The 19,787-nt window shown below is 37.4% G+C and overlaps 2 protein-coding genes across 3 annotated transcripts in view; both read right to left on the bottom strand.

Moving 5' to 3' along the window:
• The window catches only part of fng (Fringe glycosyltransferase), a 41,868-nt gene extending 31,447 nt beyond the window's left edge, over window positions 1-10,421 (bottom strand). The window contains exons 1-4 of one of the 2 annotated variants that reach the window (XM_034319513.2): window positions 9,434-10,421; window positions 8,577-8,813; window positions 4,066-4,114; window positions 1,222-1,324 (exon numbers count right to left, since the gene is read on the bottom strand). In XM_034319513.2, the coding sequence (XP_034175404.2) occupies window positions 1,222-1,324; window positions 4,066-4,114; window positions 8,577-8,813; window positions 9,434-9,730 (686 nt within the window). In that variant the 5' untranslated portion in view covers window positions 9,731-10,421. The remainder of the gene's footprint in view (window positions 1-1,221; window positions 1,325-4,065; window positions 4,115-8,576; window positions 8,814-9,433) is intronic. The other variant, XM_034319514.2, reaches the window with a different exon arrangement.
• Window positions 10,422-10,691: 270 nt separating this feature from the next.
• Window positions 10,692-19,717, bottom strand: l(3)mbt (lethal (3) malignant brain tumor). The gene is made up of 17 exons (XM_034319819.2): window positions 19,611-19,717; window positions 16,710-16,917; window positions 15,708-16,002; window positions 15,387-15,626; window positions 14,682-15,310; window positions 14,449-14,608; window positions 14,202-14,376; window positions 13,946-14,126; window positions 13,676-13,874; window positions 13,385-13,602; window positions 13,080-13,308; window positions 12,818-13,007; window positions 12,620-12,741; window positions 12,171-12,543; window positions 12,013-12,087; window positions 11,623-11,932; window positions 10,692-11,520 (listed from the first exon to the last, which is right to left on the bottom strand). Exons 1-17 carry the CDS (start codon window positions 19,673-19,675, stop codon window positions 11,395-11,397), a joined length of 3,795 nt encoding a protein of 1,264 aa, XP_034175710.1. The 5' UTR covers window positions 19,676-19,717; the 3' UTR covers window positions 10,692-11,394.
• Window positions 19,718-19,787: the final 70 nt, after the last annotated feature.

Below are 19,787 nucleotides of genomic sequence, written 5' to 3'. Positions count from 1 at the left end.
TATTTCGTTGTTCGAGCAATCTTGTAAATGGAAGGAGAGAATTGCTATTGGTTCTGGGAGGGAGTCAGTCGAACGGTAGACGACGCGACGCGACGCGACGGCGACGCTTTTTCCCATAACAATCCCTCTGTTCGGACGCCGGATGTTCCGAGTGTTTACCCGGTTCAGCGGCGAAACGCTTAAACCAGCTCACCGACGATGTAACCGCGATAAATGGAGAGGATCAAAGAGCAACTACGCGATCCTTGCCGAGAGTGGAGAACAAGCTGTAATTGCAGCTGTTAATCCGACTACGGGAAGCCAGTTACCGCGTATCCGCCTCTTACAACTCTGACCAACCCCACCCCATAAATATCGACTCGTCACCCCATAAGCAACGAGTAATAAACGATTTTTCCTTTGTAATTTGAAAAATTAACGTTTTCTAAATACATTCGTAGTAGTTTATTTGGAAGTTGAGAGTAGGATTTAAGTGGTGATTCGAGTGAAAAATATTTGGTTAACGGTGAATGAACTAACTGCCTACTGCTGGAAAGAATTTCAAAACACTCTGCCCCTCTTTTCTAACGTCAAGTACCCGGACACACACTTCAAGTATTTTGATAAATGTCCTACGGAGGCTGTTTTCGGTAGCCAACCACTCAACTTCCCATGGAAATGCTTCCTTTCTTGCCTCGCTTTTTCCACAATTTTCCATGAAAGCTACATAGAAGCCTAGCAGGCATATCTTCAAAAGCAAAAGTTTTCAAATCAAACCAATTGACTTCGGAATAAGAGAGAAAAGAAATATTCATTTCTCTGTGAAAAGAGTGACCAACGATCAACGGAGTCGATTGAAGTGTGTACACAGGCGGGTAACGTAAACACGTTAAAATTCCATTTCGGCAAGTTTTGAAAACGTGGAACGGTCGGGAAAATAAATAAAAACGATGGAGTTCGAGAGATGAAATTATGAAAGGGAATAGGGCCGAAACGCGGTAATTGGTTCGCGACGACGACCGCTGGCCCATTAGACGTGTTTTTTCTAGCCGACGATTTACCAAAAATAATATTTTCACTCGCGAGCATCGTGCTTCCCTATCCAAACACGAATTTTCGACGGTCCTGCCGCACCCTCTGTTCCTCAAAAATATACCCCGAGTTTCAATTTTATTTTTCCGATCGAAGAATCGAGACGAGGCTAAAAGAAAAGAAAAAGAAAAATTGATAAACGGTACTCACTTGCGGCCACTGTCGAGGAACCTGTCGAATTCGACGGACATTTTGCAGCAAAGGGCCCGCCTGTTGTGGGAGGAAGAGCACTTGGTGTTGATCATATGGCCGTCTGCAAGCAAACAAGAGGAAGGTGCAGGTTTAACCATAAGGGTGGGCGTGCAATTAATTAAGAGGTTAATAATCATCCTCGTGGGTCGACGTTACAGAGGCTTAATTAATTCGGCTCGATAGCTGCCGCTCCTTCAGCAGCCACCGCCAATGCGTTTCGACCCACCGCCACGTGATCCTCCTGATACCGTCTACCTGTTCCCAGACTCTCGACCACCCTGTCGAACAATTTCACCCTACGACGAATGACAACCCGCGTGAACATTCAGAAATTACTATAATATAACGAATTTGAAATTGCTGAGGCAAGGGAGAAAGATTGAGAAGATTGGAGGAAGATAAAAGTTGGTGGTACATATGTAGTAGGATGAAAAGGCGGAAAACGAAGGGTGGATTATGCGAGGAGGCAGGTAGAAAGGGGAAGGGTGATGGTGGAGGTGCAAACCGGTGCAGAGCGCGTGTTGAGGTCAAATGTCGGACGGTGCCCGAGGGTTCGCGTGCTCATCCCTTCTCCTTCGTCCTTTTACGTAGCCGGCATCCTCCTCCACCCACGCCTTCTGCTATACGGATAACTGACGCGTTTTGCGTCACTACTACCCATCGCGCCGGGGTGCGAGCACCATGTATACAGGAAGCGTCAAAAATAATGCAATTCTTTGTTATTTTCCGTTTATTTTCTAGAAGAGAGGAGCTGTTAGATTGAAACGTTCCACGTCGGGACGGTGAGTGGCGGTCTTTGGCGTCATTTTCACGCGTGGCCGAGGATATCGAGGATATCGAGGATAATCGACGCGATCGATCGTATAGAAAGAAGAGAACGGGAAACCGGTCACCCCATCTGCCGTTGCTGGAATCTCGTCCGGCCTGATCTCTGGCTCGAACCATTTTCTTTTTCCTTTGATTCGAACGAGAAGGATCATCCGGTTGCGTCAGTTGTCGCGCGATTATCCAACGTCCAGATATCCTGATCCCATGAAACTGGTTAGAAAGACTTTCTACTTTTCGAATTCGCAATTATCGAACTCGATTCTTCGACTATCTTTATGGAAATCTCCTATGCAGTTTGTTAACCTTTTCGCTACGGCGGACTTGCCCGCGAATAAGCTATCGCGATACGGTTAAAAGGAGAAAAATGTCGAAATAATCGAGCGAAAGAAGCTGTCCGCTCCTACACAAGCGCTCGTTTCGCTGGCAATTATCGCATAAACGAGGGCAGCCATTAAGACCCGCCGTCATAATTATCCTTGCCTCGTATTACAACAGAAATAAACGCGTCTCTCTGTGGCTTTCGTTTCATTTTTTTCCTCTCTCTCTCTCTTGTTCCCATTTTAACACAGCTATTTTCTTTCGACGAGAATAACGAAAATCGAGTTTCGAACATGCCGCCCTATCGATATCGATCAGAGAGCGAACGATAAATGATACTTTTCGTTTGTCGAATATTAACGACCAGCGTAAGATCTAAGATCCCCCGTTTTCCAAGCATTTCTCCTGAATACTCTCATCTCTGGCGGTGATCGTAATGAACGACATTTTCGGCCTCGCTGGCTTAATTACTTCCTCAATTAACGGACTTCGCGACAGCCGTGGCGAGGCGTGCCTCTACGGTGCACACTGGGACAAAACGGCTTTCGGCCGTTAAGAAAATTATCGAAAATTAAGAAACTAATTACATACATCGATAGAGAATAAACTGTAGTTTAACGTAGTGTAATCCGTTTTTTTCATATTTGCTTCCGTTTTGCCGTGGTTCGCACTCAAAGTCAGTAGAAATTCGTCAAAACGAAACGCTGATAATATTTAATTACCAGTAACTTCTATGTACGATTCTAATGAATTTTACTCGGAAAGATACAATTCAAATGAATGATAAAGTTTACTAGATTAGTATAGATTCTATTCAGTGCATAAAGTAAGTTAAAATGTTAACAACTTTTTAAATAATAGGATCTGATTGAAACGAAGTACATTTAACTAGAATCTCAACTTTGAGTTTGATTTTAAAAAAATGCCACAACTTGCCACATGTTTAATTATTACTGGAGGAAAGAGTGAACCTTCCTCTATCAGAATCTGAAAAAATCCGGTGCACTTTTTTAAGAAAATGGCGATTGAATGAAATTACACCCATCTTGGCCGCTGCGCGCGAAGATTTAGTTAACTGCCTTATTAACTGTTATTATTAATCATTGCAAAACTTTATTTCGTCCTTGCAATATGCCATAATAAATTTTCATAATTATCGAAACGTTTTTCACGAATGATTTGGTATAGATTATAATAAATATAAATAAATATATTATAATAACACATGTCTTGCCATTTTTTAATTATTATATCCATTTTTCTTACAGTTATTAACAGTTTTAAGTCAAATTTTTGTTAAATAACATAAAATATGTCTAACCAATGAAGAATATTGAACGCGCTACAGTTTATACGTGAATATCTTGACACCCTGTAGTTCAATATGATTTATATTAATACAACTTGAGTATCATAATGTAAGCAAAAACTTTACAAAATTTCCTTAAAATATTTCCAATAGAACCGAAGTTACAGAATTTTGATCGCCCAAAACAGTTTTATCCCACTGTGCGGCGTTCCTAAACCCTCCCATTATGAAGAAAAATTTCTAGGATATCGTGCAAAGGAATTATCAGGGAACACGCTTTACATGTTTCAATAAAAATAACGAGATTGATAGAATCGATAGATTGGTAGACTGATAGAAATACTCACTGGTTTGGTTCTGGAAGTACGGGTCGTCGCGGTCGGTGAAGAACCACGTCTGAAAGCAGCAAGAAAAACAGAAACACGATTATTAGAATCCATTGACACAGCCAGTTAGATATTTGTTGCCGTGTCGACCATGCCGTGTCACGTACCGATCATAAATTTCGATTTTTCCGTTCGATCGAACCGGATCGGCTCCGTCCAACGCCACTTTCGCCTCCAACTAAATAATTTTCTAAGCTCCGAAACACCTTTGAAACGCGTTAGATTCTGTTATTTTGCCCCTCGGTACTCTGGTGCGTTGCACGTGTTAAAGCAGTCGACTATTTTTAGTTCCCAAGTTGCCTTCAGGAAGTGAACACGGCTGCAAGAACGTCGGAACGAGGGGAAACAGTGGCGCAACCAGACGTCACCAGTATTGTCTCGAGGATTTTCACAATTTCTCGGATAAGCTTTCGTCGAGGAAACCGAAGGAAACGCGGATTCCCACCTTAACACGTTGAATGCCACAGTGAAAATGGGCATTTGTTACGAGACGTATTAAAACTCTAATTATTAGGTCATCCCATAAGTTCGTGCCGACTTTTGTATGTATACATTTCACGCCTCGATTTATAAACACAAGGCGATAAGAAACCAATGCACTTCAGTTTATCTGTTTGAGGGCAGTCTAAAAGAGATTTTCATGGGTATGGGATCGTGAAATAGTGAACGCATTGATTTTTAACAGTTAAAAATGATGAGTGAAATTCGTATTCGTTTCCGACATCTAATGTTATATGAATTTCGAAAAGGAAGTTCGGTAACAATTGCGACAAACAATATATGTGCTGTTTGCGGAGAAACTGCTCTTTCATCTCGTAACTGTAGAAAATGGTTTACACGTTTTAAAAATGAGAATTTTTGTTTAGAAGATGAGAAACGTTCTGGTCGTCTTTCTCAGACACAGGAAGACAAAATTCAAGATCTTGTAGAGAAATCACTTAATTTATCAGTTCATGAGATGTCAAATATTCTAGAAATACCAAAAACAACAATTCATACACATTTAAAGACATTAACACATGGGACCGTTCAAAAAACGGCACGAACTTATGGGATGACCTAATATTAAGAATAGGAATAATTAATTTTCAAATTTCAAATGTCAAGCTTTTAATTTGATACTTTACATTATTAGTATAATAACAATACTATTGAAAATAATATTTTTCTATCGTTTTCTTTTAATTATTGGAGTACGTGTAATTTGCGATGCCGGTCACCGGTGACCCCCACGGTAGTCAACGTGTTAAGGGGCTATACCAGTGTGACCGCTCTAAAATTAGGTGATTTTCGAGAATTTTTTTTTTTTTTAAGAAATATTACATCAAATGTTTTCAAACTTTAGAGATGTATTTAGTTACAAGTCGTATATCTATAATAATTTTTTGGTACAAAAATAATAAATAACAAGCGACTTATACGCTATCTTCCAGGGCTCTAAAAAAAAAAAGTTGCTCCACTGCTGCAGTAATTACCGCCGTCTGAGTGCTCAAAATGAAAAATGACTAAGACGGTGTTAAACTAGAAGGTATTCTCCGTACCATGAACTAGGATTTTTGAAAAATATCAAAATCTGACGAAATGGCGAAGTTTTGAAGAAAAGTTTGGTATTTAGCCGAAAAAAATCGTAGTTTTTTTAATGCCAAATTGGCATTTTTCGTCCGATCATAAAAATCCTAGTTCGTGGTATGGCAAAACATGTACTGAACACGCTGAGAAAGTTTCGAGTCGATGCAATAATTTGTATTCGAGTTACAGCTGCAGCAAAATTGAGAGATACCGCGATCCATCGGCGGTAAGCGCGTTTCTGACACGCCAACAGTTACTCTTTAGAACGTTGCCATTCCTAAACTATTTGAGATTCGACCTTAAAATTTTAATACGATATTCTAGGGAGTATAGACTTTCAAAAAATGCAAAAAACAAAATCGATTTTTCAAAAGTGTTACACTGGTATAGCCCCTTGATCGAATCGCTCCGAATGTTAGCTCGAACGCTCGATCGATTAAAATATTCAGAAACGTGGCGTCCGGTATTATGGCTATTAAAACGTCGACGAAGAAGAAAAAGAATACGAAAGCCTCCGTCAGCATTCGTAGAAGGAACACGAATATCCGGCAAACGAGGGACTCTCGTGAGAGAGACGAGAGAAACGCCATGACGTCAGTGGCACCGGCGTCGCGTTACATCGACGTAATTACATTAATCCACGCACGTACGGAGCGGCTGAAACAGGCGCGAACGTACTTACGAAGGGAGTTCAGGGCCTAATTAATTAATATTCGTTGGAAAAGGATCCTTCGTCTCGGTAATCTCTCGATTAAAATTCAAATCTCGATTGGACTCCAGCTACTACTTCCTCGAAATTATATCGCAAAATGTTCTTCGAGTAAGCGGTGTTTCATGCTCGATCCTGTTAACGAGCGAAACGGATGTCCAATCAATTTCGAGATCAATTTCCTTGATGAGTATCGGTATGAAAATAAAAGGTAGCCACCCTGGATACTCTATATTTTTGTCCTGTTAAATTACAGCTCCAAAGTCAGCGGACAATATCGGATAAATAAACGTTGTAATTGAGCAATTATCCGCGAGCGATTCAGAAGCGAAAATACCTTTTGTGAATTGAAGGGTTGCAACGCGGAGCGAGTCACTGAAACTAATGACAAACGGTTCGCTGGAGATCGATCTCTTTGCTCGAGAAAGATGAACTTTTTCTCGAAACGAATACCTATCGGCACGCTTTTAACGAGCGAGCAATCGAGAACGATGACTGTCGAATTGCGAATCGGAAAAGGTTTAGAATAATGGGAGACAAGAATGGTACCGCGTTAATTTTCCAAATGAAAAAGAGTTTCTGTTAAAATAATCCTACGTAGAATTGGGCAGACTGTGCCATTCAGGTGAATAGATGAAACCGTGAACCGTGAAAAGGAACAAAGCTTTGGCTGAACATTGAAAGGAGTCGATTTGCATTTTAAACGAGCCTTCTAACGTGTAAAACAATTCAGAGCTCCGGGCAATGATTCGTTTCCCTACCTGACCCTTTCTTTCCCTTTCCCTTTCCCTTTCCCTTTCCCTTTCCTCGCGGTAAATCATCTTTCGTAAATTGGATTGCGAATTCGAGACACCGTGAAATGAAACAACAATTCGTTGCTAATATTTCTAACGCATCAAACAGGATTCGTTGGGAAAACGGTATAACGATAAAGGGTTAAATCCCCTTTCCGGCTAGAATCATGTTAATCACCGTTTGTTTCGCAAATTACACGCGATTAAAGGATCGAAATGGACGTGGATGCTGGTATCACTGATCCGTACGCGCCGCGTGATTAAACGATCAGGAAAAAGGTGGATCGATTTAACATGGGGCTCCATGGGGGTAACGAGGGTCAAAAGTGAACCGTGAGAGCTAAGTTTGCTTCGTTTCGTTCTTACTAAAACGTCTAGTAATTGATGTATATTCGTTAACAAGAAAAGATGTAATTCGGCAAAAATTTAGTTTAAATTCATTGAACGGGCCTCCCTAAGGGTCTAACGCGCCTTAAAGAGAACCAAACCGACAAAAGGAGTACCTAACTGGCGAATATCGTGCCGGCTCAAGAAGATAAGTGCTCTGAAATGGGGCCTTTTGGGTGCAGAGTAATTCTCGCAAATGCGCAATTCCCGAGAATCTCTTTCTGGCTCGATTGTTGGCACCGCGACTTTTCTCGGCTACCCGCTTCCAGGAAGCGTCGCCAGTGCCGGCCAAGAAACGAGAGAGGAAGTACAATGCATGCAATTAGTCGTGGGGAGATAATATCGCGAAAGTTGTACGCTACTAGCCCGTTGCTCGATCGGTACCGTGAATGTTTGTTACTACACCTCCGGTTACCGAAGAGCAACGAAGACAGTCTGATAAACGAACGAATACAAAAGGGAGACTACGCGGCGACTGCTGAGCAGATACACGCGAAGAATGAACAGATAAAATTCGTTTGTTCCGGGTAGAAACAATGCAACTGTTCGTAGAGTTGGTCACCAAGTGTGTGGATGCTAATAATGAACGAGCAGCAGAGAAAAGTGAACATAAGAAACGGTAAAACTGAAATAGAGTAAATCCCGTTCCCACGAAATCTCGTCAAGATCGTACATGCTCCGTCGAACGGTAACAAATCGCACACAAAGTCGCGATTATTCTCACCAGATGTCCAGCCAATTCTAAGGATTGATTATTACCCTCGTGATATCTTCTTAGGTTTTGCTAATTAAAAAAGTATCTACCTAATATTATTTAAGAGGAAAAACAAAGTTCTACATGTAATATTTTCTATTATAAAAGGAAAGAAATTAGCGCGCCATTTTACGATTAAGAGGGTTAAAATATGACGGCGCCAAAATGTCACGTGACTTGAGCTACTGCCAAGATGGCGTCGGAGCTTTCTCGAATTGTTTAAATATTAAATATGCACGCCTGATGATTCGAAACTTACCTGATCTTTGGCGAATTGAAACCACGTGCCGATGATCGCCGGCAAACGAGAATGATGGTAGTGTTTAGTAGTCTTGACGCTGATAAACACGTCGTTGAGATTCGTGGTGAACGGTGCCATGGTCGCCGTTGCGATTGCAGGTGTTACCGACGATTCTTCGCTTATCGTTCTCCTCGAAACTGGTATTTCCACCAGTACGCTTCGACTGTTCACTTCGACCGTCATTTCGTCTACCCACTGAAAACAAAGTGACACACGTGTTAACTCGTGATACTTCGTAAACATCGTGCGCGACAATTCGATCAACGACGATTCTTGGAAAGGAAGCGAGCACGTGCACGCCACGATAGAACGTGTATCCCCGTTCCGTGGCTCGAAATGAAAACAAACTCGACCGAACGTGTTACACTTACCTGATTTGTCGCTCGATTAACATAACTGGCTACCGATTTACCCTTCGTTACAACTAATTCGAGACGCCTACCACTAAAGTCGATCTAGCGACACCTACTACGCGAGTCAATTGACGGTTGAAATAATTTTTTAAACGACGGAATTATGGGTACTCAGGGGTGGATCAAGATCCTTGAGGCCCGGGGGCTATCGGACATCCGAGGGCCCCCTTGATTGATAAAAACTCGATTCAAAAATTGAAATTTATTCTAAATAAAATTAAATGACGTTTAATCGTAAAGAAATAGTGCAATGGTAACAAAAATTCATTCCATAATGTTTGACATAGTAAATGGAAGGTTTAGAAAGGAATTCCCTGGCAAGTGGGCTGTAGCCCCCTTAGACCTCTGCTTAGACCTACCCTTAATTCGGCGTTGCAGGTACTTGGAATTTATAAAACTTACCTGACGAGGTGCAACGGCCTGATAAAGGAGAATCGTAGCATAAGCGGTGGCGAGAACAAGTGCCAACGCCTGGAGACCTCGTCTAGTCGGCAGGCCACGGGGCATTTTAGCACTACCGGTGCCGGTGTATCCCGCGCCAATCACCGACAAACGAGCCTGCGGCCCACCCCCGCCGCCAAATTTCACCGACCGTCCTTCTTCTTCGAGATTTTCGCGCTTTTCTCGTTCATCAACGATCAACGGCAACCACCCCACATCGTTCTCCTCCTTTTGCCTCGTAAAAAATACGCCAGTCATAACATACGACGCTAGTCACTGTTCTTCTTCACTTCTCGAACTCCTTCGATTCTCATCGAAAAGAGCAACTTCCGATTCTTTTCGATATCTCTAAATCGAACGTCCTAGCGGGAAACTAACGTAACTGCGCATGTCAACGACTCGCGCGAATTATCTTCGATTCGAAATACGCGATCATACGTAAAATTTCTTCTTCGCGTGTACGTTGTCACTTTGTAGATTAAACGCGACCGAGGCACAGGATATTTTAATATGCGTTATTTCGTACCAAGTTTTCAACGACACTATCATTGTCTCGATTTTCCAACGTTTATCCAAGCCACCACCGAATTCGGTTAAAATGTGTTTCACGAATAAAGTTGCAAGAAGTTTTAAATTCACAAAATCGTATGCTCGAATTTTTAACAATTTAAGTGATTGTACTCTGAATCGTTTAATTATCGTAACTGCTACGAAAGCCAGAGTAGTTTGCAAGTGGAGGATGTCGAACAACCTGCAGCAGTAGGACGCCAAGTGTTTAGTTTTGTCAGTGTCAAGTGGTTTCTATGCACGAGAACGCTTTCGTAAAACGAAGGTACACGAAGAACCACGAGACAAACACACGCACGACAACCTTCTCTTAACCGGTGCGCGACAAACCACCGACTGAACAGTACTGAACACATGGCCGGTCGCCGTGACTACGCTGTAAACATCGCCATAGCAGCCACTTCGCTGGCTGGCGTCTAATAAAGGAGAGGGGATAAACCGACGACGAGTGGCACGATGCCAGGAACGAGTAGAGAGGGATAACGTTGTTTAAATGGAGCAGCACTCCGTCTTTCCTACGTGTTCCTACGTCGGTAAGAGATTCCTATTATATTTAATTAAATATTAATTATTTTCTAAGTAGATACTTTAAACCTTCAAACTTGATCTACTCAAGGGGAATAATTCATTTCCAATATGTCGATATGGTTTGTTTTTATTTCATGTTTATGTTTATATGTATACAATCGTTACTTCAATAAGAATACATTAACTTCTGTGTGTTGTTTGGTAAAAAAATGAAATGTCTTAAGTTATGGAAGCATGAAGGAATTAATCAATCATTTTATAATCTAATAATCACTGCACTATAGTGTTATCAAAAATATCCAATTTTAATATGTATCACTAATAAACTCCAACGAGAGAAATCGAAATTGAACTAGTACTGCAGGTTAAGAAAATTTCTTCGAGACCTTATCATATTTTTTTGTATTACAATATTTAATTATTAAGATTATTAATATTTACATTTGTACATGACTGAATGCACTTCACTGTATAAGAAAAATTAAAACGGACAATCGTAAGTACTTATCATGCGCGTAAATTCGGGCTATACTTATATTTTATAAAGTCAAGATTATCGTCCATTTCAGTTTTAAATTGCCACACAATAGTCTTTTTCACTTTTCCAACAATCGATCCTTTTGCGTTATCAAATTAAGAAATCTCTCCTTCGTTTTTCTCTTATCAATTACAATTAAATCAACGTCCTTAATCTCGATGGAAAGTACATGTTTCCATCTCGATGATTCGTTATAATCCTCAAATAAATACTTTTGACATTATCGTCGCGATAGCTGCCACTTTACACTTTGCAAGATCCAAGTATGTGTGCGTTCATCGCACCCGATTCACGTTGCCCTTCGTCGCAGAAGAACTATGCTATTGTATAATTTAATAGCAGGGCCGAGACGCAGTCCCAATAACGACACTAAATCCTCTTGAGTTAACATTAAAAATGCCTCGCCATCGATATTCTGCAAATGAAAAAGAAGATTCGATATTTCATATAACATATGTATGTAAATTAAGTTAGATAAATGTGTCGAATTTCTTTTTGTTTTAATACATGTACATACGTGTTTCCTGAAAATATTTCCAATCTCTTTACAATTAGGGACGCTCTGTATGAACTTGATCACTTCCTCGTTTGACCATCTTCGAGGGTTTGTATTTTGCTTCGCTACTACTCTGTTTAAAGCGTTGCTATGTTTCGCCCATATGTGTGGTGCATCCGGTAATGGATTGTATCCAGGAGTATAGACAGATTGATACAACTCTGTACGCAACTGTTTATCAGGCATATTTGGTGCGTATGGCATCGAATTTAACGGTGAATCGCTATAACTATTTGATAGAGAGTATAAGTTCTCTTCAGATATCTGTCGTCTATAGAAATATTTTAAATCAATAATTATTGAACTAACAGTTCTACATATAAAATTGAATAAAGTTAGAAGGGAACAAACCTTTTCTTTCTTTTCCTTAAAAGTTCGTCATCGTCCGTCTGTCCATCGCTGTGATGATGTTTCGATCTGTTTAACCTGTGTGAATAACAAATTGTTAATTCGTATAAACATATGAAAAGCGTAGAAATACAATTATATAAACTGTTTGTGTAATGTACTTTTCTAAATTGTCAGGCCTGTAATGTTTTTCGTAGAAATCACCGTCTTCCAGCTTCGTATCTTTCTCAGTCTTCGTTAAGCGTTCATCCGAAAAGAATGGTTTCTCAATTTTCTCGAGTTTCTCGGACTTCTCCATTTTTATTTTATCAGTCTTTTCTGTTTTTGGTTTATCTTGTACATCCTCCTCGAAATCACATGTTTCGTGTTTTAAATTCAGTCTATCCGACAACTGTCTAACTTTATGAAGATTCTGAGGTGAATATGGACAACCAGATGCAGAGTTATGCGTCGCATATTTAGGTCCTTTCACGTGTCCTATTCCTCTGCAACCGTACGTTCCACATTCCGGTCTGTCGTTCAAATTATCCGGAGCTATAATAAAGAATAATAGAGTTACTCGAAATAGGCTGATAGATAATAGACTAAATAATGGACTAATAAATCTTACTTAATGGTGGTTCCAAAGGATGACCAGTTTTCAAACACCAACCCATAGGATGTATATCCGGAGAATCGTCGTCGACCCAATACGCGTGATTTTCTGGCCATCCATCAAATCGTATCTTTAACCTATGGCGTGAAAATGTATATAATTTATCTGAATCGTAATATTTCGGTTAGAAAGAAATATTCATAATTTACGAACATATGATCTTTCACATCTTCAACCGATGCTACCCTTATGAGTTGTGGCACACGTTTATCGACTGCTTCAAGTTTCATTCCGCGCTTAAATCCGCAAGGTGGTCGTTGTTTAAAAGCTCTTGCTGGTGCAACCATAGAACGGGTTTCTCTCAAATATGTATCCCATGTAAAAGATTTTGGATCCTTATAATCTAAAAGAAAAAAAATTAACCATTTTCTTTCGGAAGAAGTTCTAGAATAAAACTAATTCGATTCTAACTTACTATTTGGTGGTGTAAGACTGTGACCATTGTGATGACACCATCCCACAGGATGAATATATGGAGAGCTTGCATCAGCCCAATAATCGTACACTTCGTCCCAAGAATCAAAATGAACTAATATGCGAGAATCCATTAGGCCTGCTATACTAGCTACACAAACCAACGAAGAATGTTTTCTATCTACCGCTTCCAATTTCATTCCTGCACGAAAACCAGTTGGAAAGACCGACTGAAATAATCGAATATACCTGTTAGAATCCTAGAAGCTATAAAATTCGATTACACAATTCAATGTGATTACTCACACTTTTATTTGAAAATATATTTTTCGGTGCTGCGGTAGCTTTGCAAATTTTAAGATACGCATTCCAATTAAAATTACTCGCCACGTAACCTTTCGGTGGGTCTAATCGATGTCCGTTCTTCTCTGACCATCCAGCAGGAAATATATCCATACTGTCTGCATTTATCCAAAAATCGTAATTTTCTGGATATCCATCGAAATGCAGACGTATTCTATATCCTGTTGTAAATAAATACGTACAATATGCCACGTATAGTCATCTAAATTTAAATAACAATTTTGCACTACTCACCTACTACTTCCACAACTGTAAGAACGCAATAACGTGACGGATGTTCGGGATCTATTCCTTCTAATCTCATTCCAACCTTGAAATGGTTTTTAGTATATGGAAAAGGATCTTTGAATAGTTTAACAGGCGCTGCTTTTGCTTTACAATGTTCAAGATACTTCGACCACGAAAATCCCAGTTTTCCTGTCTGCCAAGGATACTACATACAGAGACACACTTATAAGCAGTAAGTTTCAATAACTTCTGTAAACAGAGTTTGGTTGTACATACCTTAGATTCGGTAGAATCTCCTTGGCTCTCCTCATCCATTGCTGTGATAGTATCTTTCGTATCTTCATCCGTTTCGGATCTTACTTTGTCCTGCACTTTTTCTTCAGACTTTTCATCTATTTCTTTAGGCTGCTGTTGTTCCTGTAATAACTTTTTACGTTTCCGTTTTGCGCGTAAATCTCTGTAAAAACACGTAGAAATAAATGCATGTCTAACCATCTGTTAATTATTGAAAAAATTTTACTCAACGACCTACTTTAAGTCTTTTTCTTTTCGTATGGCAGGTTGTTTTGATTTAGCTTCTATTATTTCTGTGCAAGATGGACTACACGATATTGGACTTTCAAATTCTGCAGCTAAACCATAACACCCACAACCTTCGCAATGATACATCGTGTCCGCCGAGACGGTTCTAGATTTTCTATCATCAGCTAGAAATAAATATCGTTTAGAAATATCCGTATCAATATGTTTCGAGGAAAACACAATTATTTGATACTCACGTTTCTTCTCAACGTTAATATTATTCACAGTTGGAGTACTGGACTTTGATGAATTCTGAGTTGAACAAACATTTTCTTTGTCACCGATACTATCTTTACTTTGTTTGTTAGTTTCGTCCTCGTCTACTACTTCCATAATACCGAATTCATTCATACGAAACTGTAAAATATTAATGTTATTTTAAAATATTAAATCATTTATAATTTAACTTTTGAATGTTATATTTACACACCTTTAGTGTACTTCCAGGAAGTGTACCGACACCATCTTTCCAATCTAGGACTTTTGCAGCATCAAAATTCGAATCGTTCGGATGTGTTGCGTTTAAATGATCTTTTATATCTTCATGATTATTGACTTTAGAGTCATTTTTATTGTCTGATATTGACTCAACACCACAACTTGTGCGCGTTTTAATAATCTCTATTTTTATATCATCATCCATACTCGTATTAGGAAGTTTTATAGCTTTATCTTCACTAGGAACTACTTTAATCAATGTAATATCATCATCGTTTTGCACTTTCTTGTCCTTGTCTTGTTCTGATTCTGGGCTACTTAGAGCATAACTTACATCAACCAGACTCTCCTGTGAAGACTTTGAAAGATTTTGTTTTTTCATTCTCTTTTCACTGGATCCCCGTAATATATTACTTATGGTTTTTTTTCGTTTCTCAGGCATATTAATATCATCTTTTTTTGGAATAGGTGTAATCACAGCAGAATCGGGATTTTCTGTAATTTTTATACTGTCTGTGGAATTATTATTTCCTTTATTTGCATTTAATAAACTCATTTTTGCAATAGGATGCAAAGGTGGCGGATGTGAGACTGAATTTGTTGTTTTTGATTCCCGTAACACTATAATGTAAAAAAAAAATAATTTATTTTCATTTTAAAAAAAAAGAAATATTCATAAGGATTTTCAATTACATACCTGTAATGGTTCCTTTGTTATCACTATTAATTTGGCCATTATTAATTTTTAAGTTGAACATACTGGATTTAGTAGGTACACTTTGTTGAGGAATACTGACTGGTAGTAATAAATTTGCCATGTGTTTAGGGGGTTGACTTTGAGATACTACTGTAGTGTTCGTCGAAGTTTGAGCTAACTGTGATATAACTGGTGCAATTACCAATTTTGGTTTAGCTATTTGAGTTGTTGTTAATGCACCTGTTAACAAACATCAACATGTAAACTTAAGATCATCTGAATAGGAAATACTTTTCACCACCTGTTTATAAATAAAATTACCTGCTGGAATGACAACAGATTCGCGTGATTTGTTGGGTTTAATGAGAGTTCCAAGATACGCAAATGTATGTTTGCCTGCTTGTGCATTACTTTGATTTCCCTGAGAAGCACTTAAGGGCACAATCTGAGCAGTGGATGTATTAGATTTTCTAAGCAGTATATGTTTCTGTCCTTGAGAAGTTGTTGTGGTACTAACAGTATTAATTGGCCGATGAATTACAATATGTTGTTTACTTTGAGAAGTAGTAACCTGGCTTGGCCCTTGTATAAATACTTTGTTTTGTCCTGTGACAATCTAAAACAAAAGTAAAACAAATGACTCATTAATGACATCAAAGCAACTTACATATTCCAGACAGATATTGGTTTACAAGTTTTGACAGATCAATCTAAACCAATTCAGTGTCTGCCCATTGTGAAGAGTTGTGTAATTTAATGTAATTCAATGAAAAACATCTTACTTTTTAAGAAATTTATTTTATTCGAAAAGCATTTAAAATATTTTTATTAAAAATATGTTAAGAATACTGAATGATTAAAAAAGATAATGTTTAATCTAATCTATGTTGTTCTGCTTGTGCTCCACTGTAGCAAGTATGTTGAACAAATCTATATTTACTATAAAGTAGTACACCATTCAATGCTACCACCTACATATGAAATGTAATAAGACTTCACACTTTGTATATCAACATCTTCTGTCAAGTTTACAATGACTGATTCAAGCTGTAGGTACTTAATAATACATGATTATATCTTAATTATTTTAGATTATTTAATGCAATTATAGGTTACTCTGACCTAAATATGTATGTATAACTAAGTGGTTTATTATACCATGTAGTGTAACATATTAATCTACTTATGTAAGAGCTTAAGTAAAAACACTAATATCTATAAAAAAATTGTATGTATATTTTTTATTCTTGCCTTGAACATGGAATGCCCAAGCACAAACGGAATGCTATGAAACTATTAAAATATTAAAATTTATTGAATTACCTGATTATTGACTGGATTAATAATGGCAGCAAGCTGAGGAGCATTAGACGAAACCATGGCTTGGTTTGTTGTTGTTGTTGGTGCGGAACGCAATTTACTTTGTTGAATATATAATAAAGGCATGACGGATGTTGTTGGATCGTCTGATTGTAGAGTTTCTGAGCTACTATTTTCATCTATATCATCTACAACTATTTCTTCTTCCATTCTATAAAAACAATATAACAAAATACATTTTACAGAGATGCAAAACAATCTTTCATTATGATCATTTATGAATGATTTGATAAGAATGAAAAAATTTCAAGTTTTACAAATTTTGATTCGTTTAAACGATATACTTCTAATATCATATAAAAACACGTGGTTAAAATATTGAAAAATAACAGTAATGCTATCTCACATTTCGTTTGCATTTAGAAAATTAAACCTGAAAGATTTTCATAAAAACTTCTTTATTAAATAACGAAATAAATATTCAACTAACTTACAAAGAAATCTGTACGATGAATCAGAGGAATAAACGTAGCGGAAAGGACATATCGTAATTCTACAAACCTAACAGTATATAAGATCTTCTATCAGCAAATAGAATTGTAACTAGTTACATAATTCACGAATAATTGTAAAGTTTTCTAAGCATCGAGGAAAAAATTTGGCAAACTAAATTTCAATGTAATTTGTAGACTCTAATAACTAACGCCGTTGTATCACGACTGGCCATAACTGGGCGTCAGGAGAATCACTAACACCGTTTGAAACACGCGCCTAACTATTCTAGCTGAGTGGAGTTATGTTATTATTTTTCACGTTTTCAGCCCAATTCGTGAAGCAAGTATTCATTCCACGCATTCTATAGATCGCTAAACATTGTTCAAACAAACAGCTTCAACTGTTACAACACGAACACGGTTGTTCAAATACTTTTACAAATCGGTTCGTCGCGCATCACGAATCACTCGAACACAACGCGCACGCACTTTTCACTGGAATAAGAGGTTGCATAGAACTATAAAAAACTAATCTTTTCCAGGAAAATTATTAACGCGATGCAAGCAATTAATACATAACACACGAAAAATAAACCAGATTACAATTCTATATGTTTTTATACAATTATTTTCACATATCTTTTGAGCGTTCGAGCCTTCATTCTCTGTACGCTACAGCTACGTCCTCATAGGTTCCAAGTGGAGTGGCGACGGCGCAACAGGCCGCTCGGTATTGGTTAATCATTGATACAGGAAAGAACAAGTTTACCGTTTCGACCAATCGAAATATTCTCGATACCTTACTAACCGTATCTGATGTACAGATTTTTCTTCGGTACAAGTAATTTTGAAATCATTCAAGGATCGTGGCCGATCGATCAATAAGTATATCCAACGTATTCAAGCTTTTTTCATATAATCTGTTGTTTCAACGAAATATTCTCGTTATTACAATCTCTCGATCAATCTCCCGCGCAAAATACCAACAAAAAAGAACGTTCAGCTTTGGACCTACTGATCAATGCACGTTGAGCTAATATTTTTTTTTTAAGAGACATCACATATTTATCGATGATTCAAGTAATATTTTTTAGTTAACTTGTAACAATTCAGATTCATCATTGTGCTGATAATTTAATAAAAGTATAACATGCAAAATGTTTTCGGTTTACGTTGATTGCAATTACAGTTGCATATTAATTTTATTATTTCATTTTTGTAGATTTAGGGTTTAACCAATGGTAGCTAGTATTTTCGTGACGTCGTATTGTTATCGTGGTTCGATTGGTTAAACGAGTAGTACGTATACATGGAAAAAAGATTCTGTCTTTAAAACTGGAATTTTAACGAGCCTTAGTAAAATTAGTAAATTTTACGATTAATATTTTCCGTTATACTATACATAATGATATCATTTCTGTTAATTCATAGAAAATGCTAATTAAGATATTCTTTCTGCATACCAAACAAACGCTCAAGTTTCGATTTCGATATACTTCTACATTAACCTCTAAAGTATAAATGCTAGCATTTATAACGCTCGATATATTATCGCTTAATATTAATAAAGTTGCAATTAAATCAGGTTGTTATTGCAATATATATGTTTCATCTATTTCGTTCAAAAAGAATGTGAATTACAAATAAACTATTGCCACTACATAATTTATCAAAAATGCTAATAATTCATATATTCATCATAAATAGATTAATGATGACGACAACAATACGATATAATTGAAATTCGCAATTTGTTTTTAACTTTCAAAAACGATACAAATTGAATAACCCTGAAAATAATTTTTTTAATTATTAACACTTTTTACACCGTCAAGATTACGAATAAGTACTCATTTTATTTTATAATTAACTGAATAGTATATTTCTATCTAATATTTAATGTGTAAGAGATATCGAGGTTATTTAAAAGTTTTCAAATATGATAAAACAAAATTATTGTTCTTTTAAATATAACTCTATTAATTGATCGTTATATGAATATGTAGACGTAATCATTATCAAAGTATCAAAGTCACGATTGTTTGAAGTATTTCGATATAAGTGGAGGTAAATTAAAAAAGAGATATAAACAAAGATTATCATGGAAATTGATGTAACATCTATTAAACAGTTTGTACACATTATATTTATTCATACATACTTTAGAACTTTTTTCAAGTATACCAATGCGAGAAGTTATGAGAAGCTTTATAGGTATACTTACTAGGATAAGTGAATGTTGGTCTAACGAATTATGAGCGGTAATTTTAAGGATATATTCTATTAAACGACGAGCATGAAAAAAAATTAGCCGATCAATAAGAATCTGAATATTCAGTGATATCACTATTACATTTTACACTCAAACATCACAATATAAACGTAAGAAATTATATGATAATAAACTCACGTTTTAAAGTTGTCAGTCGCCATCATATGCGAAGAGACGGTATCATTCCAAATGCGCATGCGCATCGACCCATGTTGCTTCTGCTGTAAAGACACATTCACATTTGTACATTTAAAATAGAATAAGATAAAAATGTTCAACTACTTGAGAAATTCGGATTCAATCGACTGTATTAAA

Source organism: Osmia lignaria, chromosome 13, assembly GCF_051020975.1.
Source record: "Osmia lignaria lignaria isolate PbOS001 chromosome 13, iyOsmLign1, whole genome shotgun sequence".
In the NCBI taxonomy this organism is placed as follows: domain Eukaryota; kingdom Metazoa; phylum Arthropoda; class Insecta; order Hymenoptera; family Megachilidae; genus Osmia; species Osmia lignaria.
The sequence above is the reverse complement of the archived record's forward strand: the minus strand, read 5'-3'. Positions and strand labels throughout refer to the sequence as shown.